This window comes from Mustela nivalis, assembly GCF_964662115.1.
Source record: "Mustela nivalis genome assembly, chromosome: 7".
NCBI classification, from domain to species: Eukaryota; Metazoa; Chordata; class Mammalia; order Carnivora; family Mustelidae; genus Mustela; species Mustela nivalis.
Window position 1 is genome coordinate 90076573 of NC_139026.1, and position 19544 is coordinate 90096116.

General features: G+C 51.7%; 1 protein-coding gene across 1 annotated transcript; it reads right to left on the reverse strand.

Moving 5' to 3' along the window:
• Positions 1-2433: 2433 nt before the first annotated feature.
• Positions 2434-11463, reverse strand: KRT71 (keratin 71; the record flags this gene model as incomplete). Its single annotated transcript, XM_082741402.1, has 9 exons — positions 2434-3119; positions 3896-3930; positions 4616-4836; positions 6245-6370; positions 6577-6741; positions 7109-7204; positions 7712-7772; positions 8458-8672; positions 11017-11463. The coding sequence occupies 9 exons, from the start codon at positions 11461-11463 to the stop codon at positions 2908-2910; spliced, it is 1578 nt and encodes a 525-aa protein (XP_082597528.1). The 3' UTR covers positions 2434-2907.
• Between the last annotated feature and the right edge of the window lie 8081 nt (positions 11464-19544).

A 19544-nucleotide genomic window follows, 5' to 3' on the forward strand; every position in this document is an offset into this window, starting at 1 on the left:
TGTCCCCAGGGCCCGCTCCCATCAGTGGCCACAGCAGCAGCCTGGCGCCGGGGTCCCATGGGGGGTGCAGAGGGCTAGTGTGGTCCACCAGCTTGTGCTCAGTGCAAATGGTGTGCCAGACATAAGAGTACAAAGGTGAGGACAGTTTAGGCCCTGTCAACGGCTTTGGGGGAGGGGATACAAAGGACAAATAAGGTGAGCTGGGGACTTGATTTACTGGCACCACCTTTTCCTCCACCTGGATCCTTCCTGAGTGGTTGACAGGCCAGAAGGTTCCTGAGAGCAGGGATTGAAACTTCACTTTCTCTCTTTCCTGCATCCACTCCACAAGCGTCCCTTCACTCTGAGGGGAGGAAGGCAGCCTCGTGCCTCAGACCCGGAGACAGGATGTGGGGCCCGTCACAGCGCTCTTACCAGCTGTCCCTCAGCCTCTATTGGCGCCCTGTACCACCTCTCACCCTGTCTTTCAGCACATGGCCTTGCACCTGACTAAAGTCTAGGCTATTAGGCCTAAGTGTTCTCAGTGCCACAACCCCATGTCCCTCTCAGAGCCTGTCCCGCCATCTTAATTCCTTGGCCCCATCTCCATTCCATTATTCCAAAACCTTGCTCCATTTGCTAGGGGTTTGGTTCTCTTTCTCCGCTGATTATATTCTCAGCTCTGAATGTTGCTAGAATCCCTTCCCTGACTTTCAAAAGTTCCCCATGAGCACCCAGGCCCTACTCCAGTAGACCACCTTCACTGGTCTGGAGTACTGGCTTAGACCTCTGTATTTTTTTCAAAGTTCCCAGGTTATTTTTGGGCCTGTGTAAAGCACCACAGTTCTTGGCAACTGGGATCAAATGGCCACTTAGACTCATGGGACTTCATGGTCACCGTCCCTGCGAGTCCTTGTCCTTATTCTCTCTCCTCAGAGCCCTCTCTTGTCCCCCAAGTCATCCATCAGCTCCTGCCTGGTCTGTAGCCCACAGCCAGCTGAGCCCCCTCACTCTAGCACCTGCCAAGCTCCGAACTCGGTTCTCTGCTGTGGGCTCTCATGATCTCCCACAGGAAACCCCGCTCAGCCTCCAGCACCTTGGTGAACTGTTCAGGAAGAAAAATTCCAAACCCATGATAAGTCTGCCCACCTGGAAAACCCCTGTGAGCTCTAGGGCACAAAGAGATATGAGAGAGTTCTTAACTTCTTCCCCAAATCTGGGTGAGTAGCATCTAGAGAATTAGCCTCCATCCCTCCATTTGAGAAGCCAGTCTTCTTCTAAGCCTTTCTACTTCCTTCTGCTATCCCAGCTCAATTCTTACTGTTGCAAAGGTAGCAGGGGCAGTGGTTTTATGTGGGTCCTTTGCTGAGGGAATGACAGTATCTCTACCCAGTTCTGAAAACACACACACACACAGGCTTGGCCTTGTTGACCAGGGAAGCAAACTTGCCACTGAGTCTTGAACTCCTGGCCCTCCTCCACCCACACGGTGATGTTGACATCCAGGTTCAGAACGGTGGGAAGCTCTTGTTAATAGCCACCTCCTGTGGCAGGGGGTTGAGCCTGGTCCTGTGACCTTGGCCTGCACCCCAGCCACTACTCTGAAGTTCTGTCTGCCAACCTAACCTATTCATCCCTTTCTCCAATCCCTGTGCCTCTGATTTTTTAAGCTCCTCAGGCCCCCAGGGACTTCCTGGCTGAGGTTTGCTGGCTCATGCAAGGTCGCTGGGTGATCTGTCTGTCTGTCTTCCTTATATTCCTCCTCACTCCAGGACAGACAGGTATCTGGGCCAGTGACTGACACTCACAGGCTGCTCTGACCCCCGACTAACTTTACCCTCGTCTGGCCTCAGGGTCTCAGAACTTGTTCCCTATCTTAGCATCCCAGCTGGCCCAGCGTGTGGTGTCCCCCTCAACTCCACCCTTCCTGGGTGACACCCCACAAGCCCAGACCTCTGTGCAGTAAGGAAAGGGTTGAAAAATACAGACCCCTGCCTGCCACACCCCCAGCTTTCCTCTAGGAAAGACCCAATTCTTAGATGGAGGCTAGGGTCCCTGTCAGGAGCAGGACCATTTCTGCCGGTAGACACAGGTACTTCTTTTGTTGAAAGCCACAAACCATGCTACACATTCACCCTTCCCATGTTCTTCCTTTTTTCTCTCCCTCCTCTTCTTCCTCCGTCCTCTCAAACTCGGCCCCACGCTTCGTGCATGCTCTGTTTTTTCGGCTCTACGGAGAAAATTCCCCTAGAAACACGGGTTGCACAGGCAATCCGCAGTGTGTTCGGTGTGTGTGTGTCTGTGTGTGTCTGGGTGGTGCCTGCTCCTGTGGGTTCTGGACTGAGGACGTGTACACACCTTGACTACTCAGAGACCAAGCCGTCAGATCGTGCTGTTTATTGAGGATGCAATGGGAGGACCTCTAAGAAGAAAGGAGATGTGGAGGGCTGCCTCTTCTGTTTCTGGATACAGGAGAGCCAAAAGAGACCTGAGCCGTGAGATGGGGCCAGGTGGTGGGGACTGGCCTCTCTTGTCCTTCGGCCCTCCCAAAATAGGCAGTTGTTGGGACTGAGGGCCCAGTGTGAGAGGGGGCCTGGGTCTGAGACACCAGAGCCAGACAGAGTAGTTAGTGACTGAGCGGGGTGTTGTGTCCAAGGCAGAAGGCCGGGAGCCTGGAGCTGAGCCCATCCCTGGCTGGGGGACCTCAGCCAAGGAGCTGAATGCCAGGCACGTACCAGGAGGAATTTCACCAAGTTTAGCCATCCACACCTGTCCAGGCTCAGGAAAACGCAGGCTGGGAGAAGTGTGGTGGCCAGAGGGACAACGGCAGGGCAGGGGGGAGAGGGGGCTGACAGCAGGCTGGGGGACAGAGCATGTGGAAGACAGCTGCGGATGCAGGGGTGGCGGGAGGGCAGGGAGCAGCCCTCTCTACCTGCTGGCTTTCTTGGAGGAGGTGCTCTGGCTGGAGCCCTTCCCCAGGGTATCTTTGTAGTCACTGCTGCTGCCCCTGCCCCGGACGTCCCCGCCACGGACGCTGCACACGCCAGAGATGCAGCTGCTGCTACTGGCCACGTAGCCGCCGCTCACGGAGCTGGGCCGGAAGCCATAGCCGCCGCTGCCGCTGGTGCTGCTGATGATAGCTGCAGAGGGACAGCGGGGGGCGGTACCCTCAGGGGCGGGGCTAGGCGAGGCCCCAGCACCCCCGGGACTCAGGATCTCTTGGAACAATGGGTTAGGTGCCCACTCCGCGGCTCCGCCCCCTCCTCTGGGGAAAATAGCCCAAAGACAGCTTCCCCCATATCCTGCCCTTGCCATGCCCCCCTTAGACCCAATCTAGATGATTCTTAATTCTCAGAAGCCCAACATTTTGGTCCAGGTACCAATCCAACCACCTGTTATTCTGGATACACACCCCCCTCTTCTATTAGCCTTTTTGCCAAACTTCCCCTCCAACCTTTCCTTCCCTCTCACTAGCTGCCCTATAAATGGCATCTTTTAGAGCTCCGGTTAAGTTCCTAGTCCTGCTGAGAAATACAGAGGCCCAACACTGTAAGCTTATGCTCTGAGGTCCCCATTCAACAATTCCCTCAGCCGCCTCTAATTCTCCAGCCCAGGGCTGGTTGCAACTTGTGGCCCTGGTGCTCCAGGCCTCACAGACACTCATCCTCTACTTCCTCTTCTAGCTTTCCTAGAGGCCATCCCCTGGGAGCAGGGAGACAGAGGAATAGGGAGGAAGAACTCTGCTCTGGGAGTCAGGAGAACTGACTGCTGGCTATGCCTCTGCTATGTGGCTGTGTGATCTCAAAGTTTTTGCTCTCTGGTCCTGAGTTTGCTCAGCTACACACACGGGGTGCGACTAAGACCCTTTCCTGTCTTCAGATTCTATAGTTCTAGGGCCCAGCACACAAGTACTTACAGATGCTGACTGGGGAGGGAAATTCTCCTGACATCCTGTAAGGGAGAGAAATAAAGTAAGAGCAAGCAGTCATCCAACCCGCAGTCTATTAACCTCAAAGCTAGAGTACCCACCGACCTGTTGTGGGTTTTTGAACCCAATAGGCACCTCTGGAAATTTCCTGGGCTTTTGGTGAAAGCAGAGCTTAGGGAGCTGTGGCTGCAGCCCCTGAATCTTTGGGAGTAAGCAGGCAACAACCCGAATCAAACAGTCGGCACAAGGTACACATGCAGGCTGGCATGCACACTTCCCAAAGACCGGCTTTCTTAGCTGCTGAGAACATTGGGGAAGCTGGAATGGTTGCCCTGGGACACGACTGATAAGCTCATCTTATTTCTGGACAGGTAAGGATGATGGAACAAGAAGGCCTAACATAGTAATGGGGTGGGGTTTATTTTCTTATTTTTTGGTTGGGGTTGGGGGGGTGGTAGTATGCCGAGGTATACCCAGGAAAATTGTAAGATGGAGTGAGCTAATCACTGAGGCGCAGTGGTTGGCATGAGTGAGGACTCACGCAGGCGTAGGTATTATTTATTACTGTTATTATTCCCATCATCACCACCCCTTCACTCCTCCCAAGGATTCATCTTTTCTGGATGAGTGTGTTAAGCATTCTTTTTTGTCCTTCTCAAACCCCCCTCACTACTCCCCCGCCTTTCCTGCCAGATCACCGCCCCCCACCTGCACTCCTCGCTCTCCAGCAGCTTGCGGTAGGTGGCGATCTCCATGTCCAGGGCCAGCTTCAGGCTCATGAGCTCCTGGTACTCGCGCAGCATCCGGGCCAGCTCCTCCTTGGCCTGGTGCAGGGCGGACTCCAGCTCGTCCAACTTGGCCCGGGCATCCTTCAGGGCATTGTCACCCCTCTGCTCGGCATCAGCGATGGCCGTCTCCAGGTTGGAAGCCTAAACAGAGAATCAGAGAAGCTGGAAAACTGGAGGGGTAATTAGAGTCATCCAAACCCCACTAGTGCTTGGAGACTCCTGGGTGGGAATACCCACTTCTATCTTTCCCACCTCCCACTCCTCTAATAGGCTGGAGCCCCTTCTGGGGCCAGCAAGTCCTTCCTAGCTCTATCTCCACTTGCTTGTATTTAGGCATTGGTCGTGATAAACAATAGTGCACCCTGCCCTCCTGCTCTCCTGTGATTGTGGCCAGCTCAGTACCACGTCAGTTCATGAGAAAGACATTTACTTGGCCATCCATGTGCCAAGGATACAGAAGAGCTTTCTGCTCTTGAGTTGTTTCAAGTCTGGGATGAGAGATCCTTAGAATGTTGTGTTGTGGGTACAATGAGAGTGGCCACCCAGGTACATAGGACCACAGACGAGGGGCACAGGGAAGGAGGTTCCCTAGAACTAACTATTACTTCCCAAGTGCTTACCATATGCCTGGCACTACCCTCAGCCCCGACATGCCTTTTGCATGTCTTAGCTCATGTAGTCCTTAAACTTGCCTGTGCAGAGAAGACAACTAACTTGCCCCACGTCATGGAGTCACTAAGTGTTAAAGCCCCTGGAAAGGTAGAAAGAGCACTGGACTAGGAGTCATAGTGGGTTCCAATCACAGCTCTGCCATTCGCCAGCTTGTAATCCACTTAACCTCTCTGAGGTTTCCTCATTTGTAACAATGGGTAGCTCTTGCCTCATAGAATCTTTGAGACACTTCTGGGTGATAAAATGATAGGAGCCACCGCTGTTGTTATTCTATAACCTCATCCTGTCTCCCCATCTACTCAAGCTAAGACTGCGGCCTAGAGCCCTGGGAAGAGTTTGAGCAAGGCCTTACTGATAGTTAAATAGTTACAGAAGGCTCTTGAATGGCGCTCTCTGAGCCCACTTGTCAGTCATTTCATTAACAAATGTTTATTAAGCTGCTACTATGTCCTGGCACTGTACTAGATGCTGGAAAAGCAATGGGGAATGGAACAGCCAGCTTCCTGCCTTCCTCCAGCTCCATGGAAGAAGGGACAGGCTGGTGTGGGGCAATCACCAAAGTGTGACAAGGACAAGAGAAGCACAGATGCCAGAATAGCATGCGATTAAGGCAGAAGGCACAGGGGGGTGTGGTCCTACCCCATTCTGGGGAATGAGAGAGACGGCTTCCTGTAGGAAGGGCATCAAAGCAGAGGTTCTTGGGGAGAGTGGGAGATGTGACGCCCCAGGGATGTCTGCTCTAAGTATTTGAGGCAGTGACCTCATTGGTTCCTTTCCTTTCATGGGCAGAGATTTGAGAGGCTGATATTCTTGACCAACTCTTTCCCCCTCCAATTATGCCCTCCTGCCCCAGGCCATGGGTAACCAGTTCCCTCACCTGCTTCTTCACATTCTCAATCTCTGAGCGGATTCTCTGGATGAGCCGGGTGAGCTCTGAGATCTCATTCTTGGTGTTCTTGAGGTCATCCCCATGCCGGCCAGCTGCCAGCTGTAGCTCCTGGAACTGGGACCCCAAAGCACAGAGCATGGTGAGCATGCTGGATGGTCATAGGACCACATGATATCTCGGGATTGCTGATGTCATGGACATCAACATGAAAGGACATGTTGGACACTTAACTAGACATGGCCTCTGTTTTGAGAATGATCAGGCCCAGTCCTCATGCCTGCTGGGGTTGCCCTCCCCAGTCCTGCTTCAGTCCAGCTCACCTTGGTCTGGTACAGCGCCTCGGCCTCGGCCTTGCTTTTCAGGGCGATCTCCTCATACTGGGCACGGACCTCATCAATGATGCTGTCCAAGTTCAGGTCCCGGTTGTTGTCCATGGACAGGATGACGGACATATCGCTGATGTGGGACTGGATCTGAGCGATCTCCTATATGGGAAACAAGCCTGGTCTCACGTCTTGACTTTCAGAGGCTAACAGCCCTCCCACCCATTCCTTTAAGCAGGATTAGCAAATCTGGGTGATGCTAACTTAGAGGCTCTGGGCCAAAGCTGTGGCTTCCTGGGCAAAGTGAGTTTCCTCCAGGCCGCAGATAGATTCCTGCCACCATGAAGCCAGGACATGGACCATTTCCTTTCTACCCAGAAAGTGGGGACTGGGAGCCTCTCAGGGCTGAAGTGGGAGATGAATGGCTAACCACGGGGTCTCCCTGAGATCAAAGAGCCTCTCTCAGCCCCCAGAACAGAGTTTTACTCACTGACTGCCAGCAGAGGCGGGGGTGGAGACACAGACTTACGGCTTCATAGAGACACTTGAAGAACTTGATCTCCTGGTCCATGGAGTCCACTTTGGCCTGAAGCTCAACCTTATTGGCATAAGCAGCATCCACATCCTGGAAGATGCCCCCGACATCCCTCGGTCACTGCCAGTGCAGCAGAGAAGGAAACACCCACCCCAGCCTGGGTGCCCGGCACACTGAAATAGTTGCCCTTTTCTCTCTGAGAGGCTCATGGGAGAGGAGACGATGGAGCAAAAGGCCCAGCCTTGCCCCATCCTGAGAATCTGCTCCTTCAGCAGGGATGGGGTACCCCTCTAAGGAAGGGAGCCCCAGCCAGGCTGCTGTCAGCCATCCCTTTGATGTGTAAGTTGGGCCCTGTGGCTACAGGGGAGCCCCCGTGTGTCATCTTCTGCTGTTCTTTACCGTGGACATGAAACACTCAGAAAGGCCATCATCTCTCTGCCTTTTCATTCCCTTTCTGGATAGTACATTGTGTTTTTCTTCAGCTTTTACGTCATTAGTTTGGAATCAGCTCTTTCACTGAGGGCAGAGGATACTGGTAAGCTCAGCTCTCCCTGGTCCCAGGCCAGCCCTGGACTCAAGGCCTGTCTTGCCTCTCACCTTCTTGAGCAACACAAACTCATTCTCTGCAGCTGTTCGCCTGTTGATTTCTTCCTCATACCTGCAAGAATGCCAGAGCTTTGTCAGTGAATATGTCTCACTTAGAACCCTCTCACTGAGAACGTCTTTCACTCAAAGAAGATTCTAAGAGGGAGTATGGCCATTTGAGGGACAGATGCTAATGGGCCACAGAGTCCTGGGCTAGTGAGGCCACCAGGCAAAGAAGGCTTCCTGGAGGAGAGGACATGGTAACTAAGTCTGGAGGGGGGAAAAAGGTGATTATTGAAGATCCAGCTACAAAACTGAGGTAAGAGCATGTGGAGCAAGTGTTCTATGGGAAATATTACAGGGAGCAAGAAGCAAGCTCTTCCTTGAAAATTTGAATGAAGCCTTACAAATGAATGGGAGTGTTTCTTTAGTTCCTCCTCATAGCCATTCCTCCAGTGAGGACCCAGAAGCTCCAGGAGATTATGAGTAGCTTAATCAAGGTTTCCCTTATCCAGGCAGATACGGTCCTTTGACCACTGTTCAGCTCAATGGACATTTGTCCCAAGGGCCAGACCAGAGGCTGGAGGAGCAAAGAGCAGTTTCCAGAGTTGTGTTGGAATGATTCTACCTGGTAAGACGAAGAACAAAGCCCCTCATCTCCAAAAACTTTAAGCTGGGGATAGCTGCCACTCCTGCAGAAGGAGCTCAGAGGAAAAGGGACAACTGTCCAGCTGCAGGGGGGTCCCTTCCCCACTCACCTCTTCTTGTAGTCCTCCACCACGTCCCGCACACTCCTCAGCTCCGAGTCCAGCCGCACCCTGTCCCCAGACAGTGTCTCTAGCTGCTTCCGCAGGTTGCTGATATAGCCCTCGAGGATGGGCTCCAGGTTGTTCTTGCAGTTGTTCAGGTCCAGCTGCTGCAGAAGCTCCCACTTGGTCTCCAGCACCTGGTTCTGCTGCTCCAGGAACCGTACCTGGGATCCAAAGAGCAGAAACTGTTGAGCCCCCTTGGGAATACTCATGCCTGTCATTCACAGGGCTCTGTGCAAGGTGCTCTGCCTGCATTTTCTCCTTCACCCCCTCACAACAGCTGCACAAGGTGGGCAAATTGTTAAACTCATTAGATAGGAAGGAAATGGAGCCATAGAGAAGTTGAGCCTCTTTCCAAGGTCTACCAGTTTGTTAAGAGGGGGAGCCCAGAAATAAATCCAGACTTGTGTCGCATAACTCATGCATCCAGTCACTTAGAACCCCATTATGGCCAATCCAGCTCAGGATAGGGGAGTGCCTAAAACTACCAACATGGGGTCAGGCTGGGTCCATCTTTGGAAAAGTTGACCGTTATGCAAAAGGGAATCTGCTCTTCATTTTGTAGCCTATCAAACTCAGTGAGGCTCAATGGGCCAAGAGCTTCTGGGTGTTCTAAATTTCTGCATCAGGCTCCAGCTCCATCATTGCTCATGGCCTCCTCCCTCTTCCCTAGTTCAGCCCCTTAGAAACATCTTCCACAGAGCAAGCCTGGCACGTGGGGCAGGATGGATAGATAGGGCTCCCCATGCCACTGTCACCTTACTGGGCCAGGAAACTGACCAGAGGGAGTGGATCTACATACTTTTCTCTTGTGCAGTTTGGGTGGCAGGGCAGGACTTTTAAAATATGACTTAATCCACATGAGCACAGCCATTATCTAAATAAGGTTGTGTTCTCTATTATCATAAGCACAGGACCTCCAAAAACTGGCTGGGATTCAGCGTTGAGATGGGAGCAGCTGCCAAACTGCTTGCCCCCTGCAGATCATCCAGTCTTGGTTTGGTTTAATCAGTCCTGACTCTTTCACATATATCCCTAAGACTGAGCGTTAGTCGCAGAGTAAACCCTACACCCAGGACGCCACAACTGGCATCTGGGCTACACGTTGGACTGTCAGGATCACAAATATGTTGTGTCCTCCTTCTGAGGAATAAAATCACAGGGACAGTGCTGGCCTCTGAGGTGAGCAAGGGCTGCTTGGAGCAAGAGTCTAGAGCTGGGGCTTGGGGCAGGGAGATGGTGAGGCTCCAATGGCCAATGACCATTTCAAGCATAGGCTTTGTCCTGGATTGACCCACCCTTGGTGCCTTATTGTCATTTAGTCAACATAGCCCCCAGCACCCAGGACTGGGTCTCAACTTCCTCCCTCCTGCTCCCGCCCCAGATGCCATACCCTGGCAAGGCATGTCCCTCCATGCTTTTGCCGACTCATAGAATGAGAGTAATAATTTCTCATCTATCAAAAGTCAGGGGCATCTCTGCCTTGGATGATGCCTTGAGGCCTCCTCCAGACCCTGGATCCTCCCCTTCTCAACCTTCCTCCCCCGTCTCTCTGAAGATGAAAATGATAGTAACGCTAACCATCCCTTCGGAGCACTTCCGTCTGTGGGAGGAGGCACTGTGCCAAGATCTTCGCATGCATTTTCTTTTATCAACCTGACAAAACCCCGGAGAAGCAGGCTATTATCCGCATTACAGAGATAAGGAAACGGAGGCGCAGACAGAATAAATAACTCTCCACACAGCTGCTCCGTGGCTGGCTTAGTCAAGACCCAGCTGGTAAGTGATGGGGCCAGAGCGGAAGCCAGGTCTGACTTCAGAGTACTGTGGAGGTGTCCTCCCCACTGCACTCTCTGCTTCTCTCTTGGGTCCTTAGCCAACTGAAAAAAATGCCCATGGCCGAGCCATCTGGCAATGACCCGTCAAATGACTAGTGGATGAGACCTGCTGATAATGGATGAGAGCAAGACTCTGGGGCAGATTCCCTCTCTCTGCTTTTTTTTTAATTTTTTTTTAAGACTTTGTTTATTTATTTGACAGAGAGAGATCACAAGTAGGCCGAGAGGCAGACAGAGAGAGAGAGGGGAGAAGCAGGCTTCCTGCTGAGCAGAGAGCCCAATGTGGGGCTCAATCCCAGGACCCTGAGATCATGACCTGAGCTGAAGGCAGAGGCTTAACCCACTGAGCCACCCAGGTGCCCCCTCTCATTGCTTTTTCCACACACAGCCTGCACGGACCCCTGGCTTAGCAATGGCAACAAGCCAACCCTCGAGTAAGAGACAGAGATCTTTCCTTCGGAGGTCCTGCCAGTAACCCCCATCAGCCTCTGCCAGTAGAGACAGACCTCCCTCTGTGTTCTCTTGAGAACGACTGCAGGGAACCATACATAAGTCACCTCGATGAAAGAAAACATCTGCTTTATCCACGTTCAGTGCCTCCTCATATCTAACCTGAATCCCTGCTCCTGTAACAGAAGCTCATGCCCTGAGAAGAGAAGGTTAGACCCACCTTGTCAATGAAAGAGGCGAACTTGTTGTTCAGAGCCTTGATCTGCTCCCGCTCCTGGGCTCGCACTTTCTGGATCTCCGGGTCCAGCTCCACGTTGAGGGGGGCCAGGAGGCTTTCGTTGACAGTGACCTGATGGATGCCCCCTGGAGGACACACAGATGGACACACGGGTCCCAGGGCCACACTGCCAAACATGCTGCCAGCAAAGCCACTGGCCCGGCCTCGACCAAACCCATAGCCTCCGCTCTTTCCGCTGCCACTGGCCATGTTGAAGGAGATATTCCGGATGCCCCCCAGGCTGTAGAGGCTCCGGCTTCCAAAGCCCCCGCTGAGCCCTTTGCCCCCTGCCCGGTAGGAGGATGAGCTGCCCCCTGAGAGCACCGCTGAGCAGCCACTGAAGCCCCCCTTGGTGGCAGCTCCTGACTTGCAGGTGAATTGGCGGCTCATGCTGGTGGTGGAGAGAGGGTTCAGATGCAGGAGGGATGAAGACCAAATCCTACACAGGCTCTACAGGTTGCAGTGAGGACCGGCAGGCTCCCTTCCTTATATGTGCTTGGCGTTGGGGCTTTTGGATGGGCAGTCAAGAGCTTAATTCATGGGTTTGGCTTGCCTGGGAGCAAGAAGTCATTTTCTCTATGCTGAGCTAGAGATCAAGCCCTCCCCACCTCTGAAACAACATGAAACCTTCAAATTGCTGGGCTTGCAAGCTTTGCTCATGTAATTTGGGTTTTATCTAATTAACCTACTGTTATAGGGTAATTTGCCCCAGGCCCCAGCCTCTCCAGAGGGATGTCACTGGACTTCACCATCCCTATCTTGATTAATCTCTGGGTCATGGACTTCCTCCTGGGGGCTCAGGGAGTTAGAAAGGGATAGACCCTCGGACAGGGCAGACTCCTGGGTATAGTATCTGGGGGCTCCATCCATAGGTGTATCCTCCTTTTTCCTTCATTCAGGCCTCCCAGAGAGACACCCCACTGGTGCCCCCTTCACCTAACCCACAGAGGACAGTGGCCTTGTCTGCTGGGCGGTACGGAGTAGAGTGACCTTCTCCCTGGCACAGGACATGAGCCCATGGGGAGCCATATGCTTTCACCAGTTGTCCAAGAACTGGGATCTCCACACTTGACCTCTCTCAAACTCCTACAAGGCAGGAGAGAGGCCGCACAAGTCATGGTCATTGTCTGGTCCAAATGCTGGACAGAGAGAAGGAGGCTGGGATTGCTGCAGGTGGGTGAAAATTCAGGCAGTCAGCGCAGAGGAGGCAGGGAGATGGCAGAGAGGCTCACCAGGAGCTCGAGGGAAGCTCGAGGCTTCGAGGGAAGACTTCTGAGGGAAGAATCCTGGACCAGTGGAGGATGACTGCACATTTCTTCCTTCTGATGTGTATCTGTTAGTAAGAGCAGCAGCAGCTGAGGACAGGAAATATTTGTTTGTTTATTTGTTTGTTTGTTTGTTTGGGACCATCTCTTTAGAAAGGAAATGGAGGAGTTGCTGTCCAGGTGACATTGAACCCTGATGCCTCTCTCCAGACGCATGTGAGCCAGAGGTTTAGGCTGGCTGGGAGCCCTCCCGAGAGCAGGCATCTCCACAGTGACTCTGTAGGCTGCTCCCAGGAGTTCCCTCTGAAGGCTGTGTCATATGTCATCTCAGTGTTCCCTTGTAAGGAAAGTAGATGGTCCTTCGGCTCAAAGACCCCCTAGTTACTCCTCCCCACCTTCCTCCATCCCTCCTTTTCTCCCTTCGGTCACCTCTATTGAAAGCTTCTGTGTGCCAGGCAGGTGCCCAGTGTAGGGGACATGGGGGCTTGTGGTCTAATGCTAAAGGCTTTTCCTAGCTCTTGGAACCCATCCTAGCCCTATGTCCCCCTCGATGGCTTCGCTGGCTGTATGGCTTCACTGGGACGTGCGTAACAGCTCACCAGCCTAGGCTTCGACATCCCCACAGCTGCCGCCCTGTCCCATCCTGCCCACGACTGTCGTCCTGACTGTTCCCTGCCTCAGCCAGGGACAGCTCACCCACATTCCTTATCTCCAAATATCTCCTTGGTTTTGCCACACTATCCCTACGCGGCCTGAAACACCTTTTCTCCCCAACTCTTCTGATCCAAATCCTCTGCTCTTTGAAAACCCCGCTTCGAACCCTGTTTTAACCCCATCTCCTCCTCTGTGTGCTGAACTCTTCTGTCCACTGAGACCTGAGCTGCTGTGTTCCCTAGGACCTGGGGTCTGGGTGAGGGTCCAATGTCTCCCAGTCAGCTCCTCCCTCTGTACCTTTCCTCGGGGCCCAAGACCAGCCTCTGGACATCCCTTCCCACGTGCCAGAGGACTGCCGGTCGTTGGAGCAGCGACCAAACAGCAGGGACAGTGCACCTTCAGGGAGCCCCTGGGCCTGCATCTAGCTAGAAGGCCACCAGGTAGGAGCCCAGACTAGGAGCTGGCTGCAGGGGTCTGAATCCCACTCCACCACCCAGTAGCACGTAACCTCTGGAAGCTTCCATTTCCCTGACATAAATGGGATAATATACTCCTCATAGGGTAGTAGTGACAATTGCAGGCACTAATCCGTGTGAAGTGCTTGATATGTGCCTGCTGCTTTTTCAGTGTTTAACAGATATTTCAACGACCAAAAGTAGGGAGTAAAGTGGAAGTTAGGACTCAGCCTGTCCTCTCCTCCTCTGCTCTCTCTCCTTCTTCCTGTCCTCTGGAAGAGGATGTCTGGATCAACACATCTCCATACGGTGTCATCTGCTGTTGGAGGACAAGGAGGGACTGATGCTCCCAGAGACCCCGGGCTTAAGGAATATCTTTCTATGTCTCGTCATGGAAAATTCACCATTAGAAAGAATCATAATAGTCGCTGTCTAACAAGTGTCCGCCAAGTGCAAAACTCAGTAGGAAACACTTTTCAAACATTAGGCTTCTCACAATTGATCCATTTATCAGATACTTACTGAGCACCTACCAGGTGCTGAGGGGAGCAACACTAAGTTCTTAAAGAACTTCGTTTCTGGATCCATCCAAAGGCAGGTGTCCCTGGGAAAAGCATCTCATCAAGCTATTAACAAGTCATTAACACCTTAGTGTGAAGTAGTTAATCAGATACTGGCCATCGGGAATGAAACACCCAATGTTGTTGATGAGGATGATGATAGGAGAGGAAGGTGGAGGGTTCTGGGCCACCCACAGGAAGGGTGGGCCCATGTAGGTCTCCTAGGGTGCTGTGTTTTTGCTGCAGGAAAAAGGGAGGGACAGAAGGAAACCAGAACAGAGCCACAGTTCAGCAAGGTTACGAAGGCCCTGCCCTAGCTTTAAGTCTCTGGAGAGATTCAGGGGTAGGAGGAAGCAGAGCCTCCTGCCTTGGGATACCTCTGCCACTGTCAGGGGAGACTGGAGACAATTTCCTACCTCCCATGTCCCAGCTTCATCTTCCCTCACACCCTTTGAGGTATCAGGATCACTTGGTTTTCTAAGCGAGAATTAAATTTGGAGCCAGGCACGGACATCTCTGAGTCTCAGTTTTACTCATCTGTGAAATGGTGGGGAAGTATGTCATATTAGAGAATCAAACCCCCAAGTTTCCAGGACCCCATAGTTTTCCTTAGACATTCAAGGAAAATTTAAATTGCTTGTTAAATAAATGACATTTGTATGGTTCTTGATTTTATAGCCAAAATGTTTTATTTTATTTACCTAAATAATTTGTAGCTTTTTGGGGGGGTAGTCTTTGTTTCTACATTGTGGCGATCAGTTGGACATGCTTGTTGTGATCCCATGGCCCCAGTCGAGACCTATTGACTCCTTACTCTCAGCCTTTTGGGTCTGATAAATGACAAGAGAAGGTCTTAGAGGGAGACAGGCAAGAAATCTAGTATAATCCAAGAGAGTAATTGCTGGATGAGAGAAAAAAAAAACACAGAGGAGCGGGGACGCTGAATCCACAAGGGCTGCCTGGAGGAGGGTGTTAGCGTTCCAGTCTGTTAGGGGAAAAAGCCTTGGGTAGACTGGCAATGCGGAATGGCAAAAGCAGTCCAGGAAGGGCATTTGTGAGGAAAGGACCCTCCAGCTGCAGCAAGTGCTAGTGATGGGCAACCACAGGTGATGACTCATAGAGCCCAAGCTCTGTATGTGATAGGATGAGCTATAGGGAGCCATTGAGGGCTCTTGAGCCAGGCAGAACCTAAGCAATACAGTGTAAGGAAGCAGAATGTGGCTGCTGGTGGGTAGGAGTAGCGGGGGTGGGGAGAGGCTGGAGGCACTGAGAGAGGGGCAGGTGGTTCTCTGAGCAAATAATCATCTCCAAAATTAAAGAGAATGAGCTGGGTTATTTGGATGACATCAGCTCTGATCCTGCCAGCTCTGCTCAGCAGACCGACTCAGGAAGGGAACGTGCTGCCGGTGAGCCCCCCGCAGGGGTCCCTCCTCGTACCCTTGTACCCCCTGCAGTTCCAGGCAGGTGAGGCACTGAGCCCCAAGCCAGCTGGATGGAATGCAGTCTCTGGGGGACTTGGCTGCAATCAAAGCCACTCATCTGGGGGCAGGATGGCTGTTCAGCAGGTTTGCAGCTGGCGAGGCTGAAGGTGAGCTCATCCCAGAGGAGCTGGGGTATAAAGGACGGAGAAGGGCTGTCCTGCCAGGCACTCAGCTCCACTCCCACCCACAGTGTGGCTGCCAGAGAGGCTTACTCCTCACTCAGCTCTGGGGCCAGGAGCATCTCCTTTGAGCTTTGCTGACCATCTTCTTCCTCCAGTCCCACCCTAAGCTTCTGGTGAAGGGTGTGGATTACGAGAACCTGAGGACCCAGGTTCAGGTCCTGCCAGGTGACCATGGGCAGGTCTCCCAACTTCCTAAGCCTCTGTTTCCACATCTCTAAAAAGGGGGCTGTTCATACCTGCTGCACCTGCTCCCAGGGGTGGATGGGAGACACCACTTAAATAATCATGATGATGCTGATACTACTAATGATAGCTACTACACGCTGTGAGCTCTGTGGGATACAGCTCTGAGCACTTCCCATGTAGTAACTCATTTAGTCCTCTCGACAGCTGTGTGAGGCAGATACTATTATTACCCTGTTTTGCAGATGGAGATACTGAGGCACCAAGAAATTAAGTAACTCACTGGAGGGCACCCAGCCACACGGCTCATGAGCAGAGGGCTCAATCCCAGCAGCCTGGTGACTGTGCATGCTTAGCCTCTACACTGTCCTGGCTTACTCCTGTACAGATGTCCAGCACAGGTGCCTGCCCGTTTTCAGGTGCATAGGACCAGCTCTAGTCTCCCCCAAGCTCCGGTTCTGTGACCTTGCTCTCCCTCCATCATCCAAACCTCAGCGTGATGAAATGTGCTCACCAGGACCGACTTCCTCCCACTCCTCTTCCTGCCACCACAGACCCTCCAGACAGTGGGATCTGACCCCAAACTCTCCTTCTCAGCCTTCTCAGCTCTCCTGAAGAAAGTTAATGTAGTGTCAGGACTTGGGTGAAGATGGGTGGCGGGAGCCTATGAGGTGGTTCCGTGTTTCTCACACACAGCAAGGCTTTTCCCTGATGTCCTGCTCTGGGCTGTTCCCCCAGCCTCCTGCCCACTAGGGCAGCTTGTCCCATCCTTTAAGACAAACCAAGACACACCTCCTCTAAGAAGCTCCTCCCCGGTCTCCACATCCTCCTTCTCAGGGTCCGTTGCACCTCTCTGCACACGCCTGATTGCCCAGGTGCTGTGTGCATCCTTCCAAAATGATTGAAGAGGTTCCTCCGAGGTCAGGCAATGCATTTTGCTCCTGTGGCCCCAGGCTCCAGGGCTTGTGCCAGCTGATAGATGTGCTCTAGCACGTGTCAGAGGGTGCGTGTGGGTGCGTAGCGGTATGGGGGTGGTCATGAACATGGATGTGAGCACCGTGGGTATCTGGCCTGTAGGGAGTGGCATGGCGGTCCCAGTGATCTGCGGCTGACAGTTACTGCGATGGGCCAGACCCTAGCTGTATGGGCCTGCAAGCCGCTGGCATGTGTCTGAGCACATATACACTGGCTTCTGGTGACAGTCCACCTGACAGTGGGTGCCTGTCAAATTAGCTCGCTGTTCTTCTCCGTTAGTGGCACATGGGGGACAATTCCACCTTCATCATATCTTTTTTTTTTTTAAAGATTTTATTTATTTATTTGACAGACAAAGATCACAAGTAGGCAGAGAGGCAGGCAGAGAGAGAGGAGGAAGCAGGCTCCCTGTGGAGCAAAGAGCCCGACGCGGGGCTCGATCCCAGAACCCTGGGATCATGATCTGAGCCGAAGGCAGAGGCTTTAACCCACTGAGCCACCCAGGCGCCCCATATCTTTTTTTTTTTTTAAGATTTTACATATTTATCTGAGAGAGAGAGAGACTCTGCACAAGTTGGGGGAGAGGCAGAGGGAGAGGCAGGCTCCCTGCTGAGCAGAGAGCCCGACGCCAGGCTCGATCCCAGGAACCCAGGACCATGACCTAAGCTGAAGGCAGATGCTTAACCAACTGAGCTACCCAGGCCCCTTTTTTTCTTTTTCAATAATAGCCAAGGGGGGAAGCATGGTGACTCCCAGCTGATGACCAATTGAGGGAATCAAATTCATTCATTCATTCATTCATTCACTCAACATCCCCGAAACCATGAAAATGAGAGGTTCTAGCTAGCTGGGCCTGAAAACTCATCCTTTCCTAGGGGCAACAGGATGGACAAGGGGACTTCTCAAGGTCACAGAGCATCCATTCCACTGAGACCTTCTCTACCAGAGAACACAGATGAATCCGTGAAAGCCTCGCACAATACCAAGTTTGGAAGCCAGGGAGAACACGTCTACAGGTGAGAAAATAGGAAGGTTTGAGGCCAAGGGAAAGGCACAGGGAGGAAAGGCTTGGAAGAGCAGCGGCTCCAAGAGGCAGGGCACATACATTGTGACTGCCCTCTTTCACATTGTGTGATTCATTCTCCAATTACGGAGCAAGCACTCTGGGCCAGAGGAAGAAGGAGGCTGGCAAATTCCCTGGCTTGCCCTTGGCCAATCAAACAGAGCACTAGTTATTTCCATGCCCCTACTAGCCCCAACTGCTCCCCCATCTTTATTCCAGGTTGCTATTTGCCATATGGTGGGAAAGGCCAGGAGCATGTCCAAGGACATGGTTTCTTGGGCGTCTTCCTTGCTACCCCTCTGCCCCCAAATTTTATTTTTTATTTGCGTGAGATTCACGTAACATATAATTAACCATTTTAAAGTTAACAATTCAGTAGCATTTAGTGTATTCACAAGGTGGTATAAGCACCACCTCTATCTATGTCCATACATCTCATCACTCCAAAAGGAAATGCAGTACCCCGTAGCAGGCACTCCCCATTCCCCTATCCCAGTCTCTGCCACTGCATAGTTTCCATGGATTCACCTGTTCTGGACATTTCATATGAATTGAGTCATGCAATATGTGACCTCCATGTCTGCCTTCCCTCACTTAGCATCACGTTTCCAAGATTCATCCATATTACAGCACGTGTCTGCACTTCATTTCTTTTTATGCCTGAATAATACCCTGTTGCAAAGCACATACTACAATTTTTTGTCTCTGTCCTATCAGGCTGCTACAACAAATACCACAGACTGTCCCCTTATGAGCAACAGAAATTTACTTCTCATAATTCTGGAAGCTGGGAAGTCCAAGGTCAAGGCTCTAGCATGGTCACACTGCAGAGGGTACACAGCCAGCAACTTGTCCTATGTCCCCATGTGGTGGGAGGGGCTAGAGAGCTCTGGGCGGTCTCTTTATTAGACCACCAGTCCCATTCATGACCTAAACCCTAAGTACTTCCCAAAGGCTCCACCTCCTAATACCACCATCTTTGGGGATTAGGGTTTCAACATGTGAATTTTGTGGAGACACAAACACTTAAAGCATAGCAGTCTGTTTCTACCTTTGGTTATTGTGAACCATGCTGCTGTGAACATGCATGTACAAGAATTTGTTTAAGCACCTGTTTTCAATTCTTTTGGATATATAGACCAAGGAGGGTAACTGCTCACATGCTAGTCCTATGTTTAACTTTATGAGGAAAAGCCTGACTTTTTCACAATGGCTGAACCATTTTACATTCCCACCAGTCACATACAAACGTTCCAATGTTTCCACATTCCTGTCAACACTTTTTATTTTCCTTTTTTTTTTTAAATTACAACTGTCCTAGTGAGTGTGGGGTAGTACTTCACTATGGTTTGGGTTTGCGTTTTCCTCATGATGAGTCACGTTGAGCATTCTTTCATGTGCTTTTTGACCATTTGCATATCTTCTTAGAAATAAAGTCCATTAAAGTCCTTTGCTCATGTTTTAACTGGGTTGTTTGTCCTTTGGTTGTTGAGTGCTATGAATTCTTTATATGTTCTGGATGCTAGACCCTTAGCAGATAGATGATGGGCAAAGGTTTTCTCTCATTCTTCAGGATTTCTTTTCACTTTCTTGGTAGTGTCCTTGGATGTACCGAAGTTTTAAATTTTGATGAAGTTCAACTTAATCAATTTT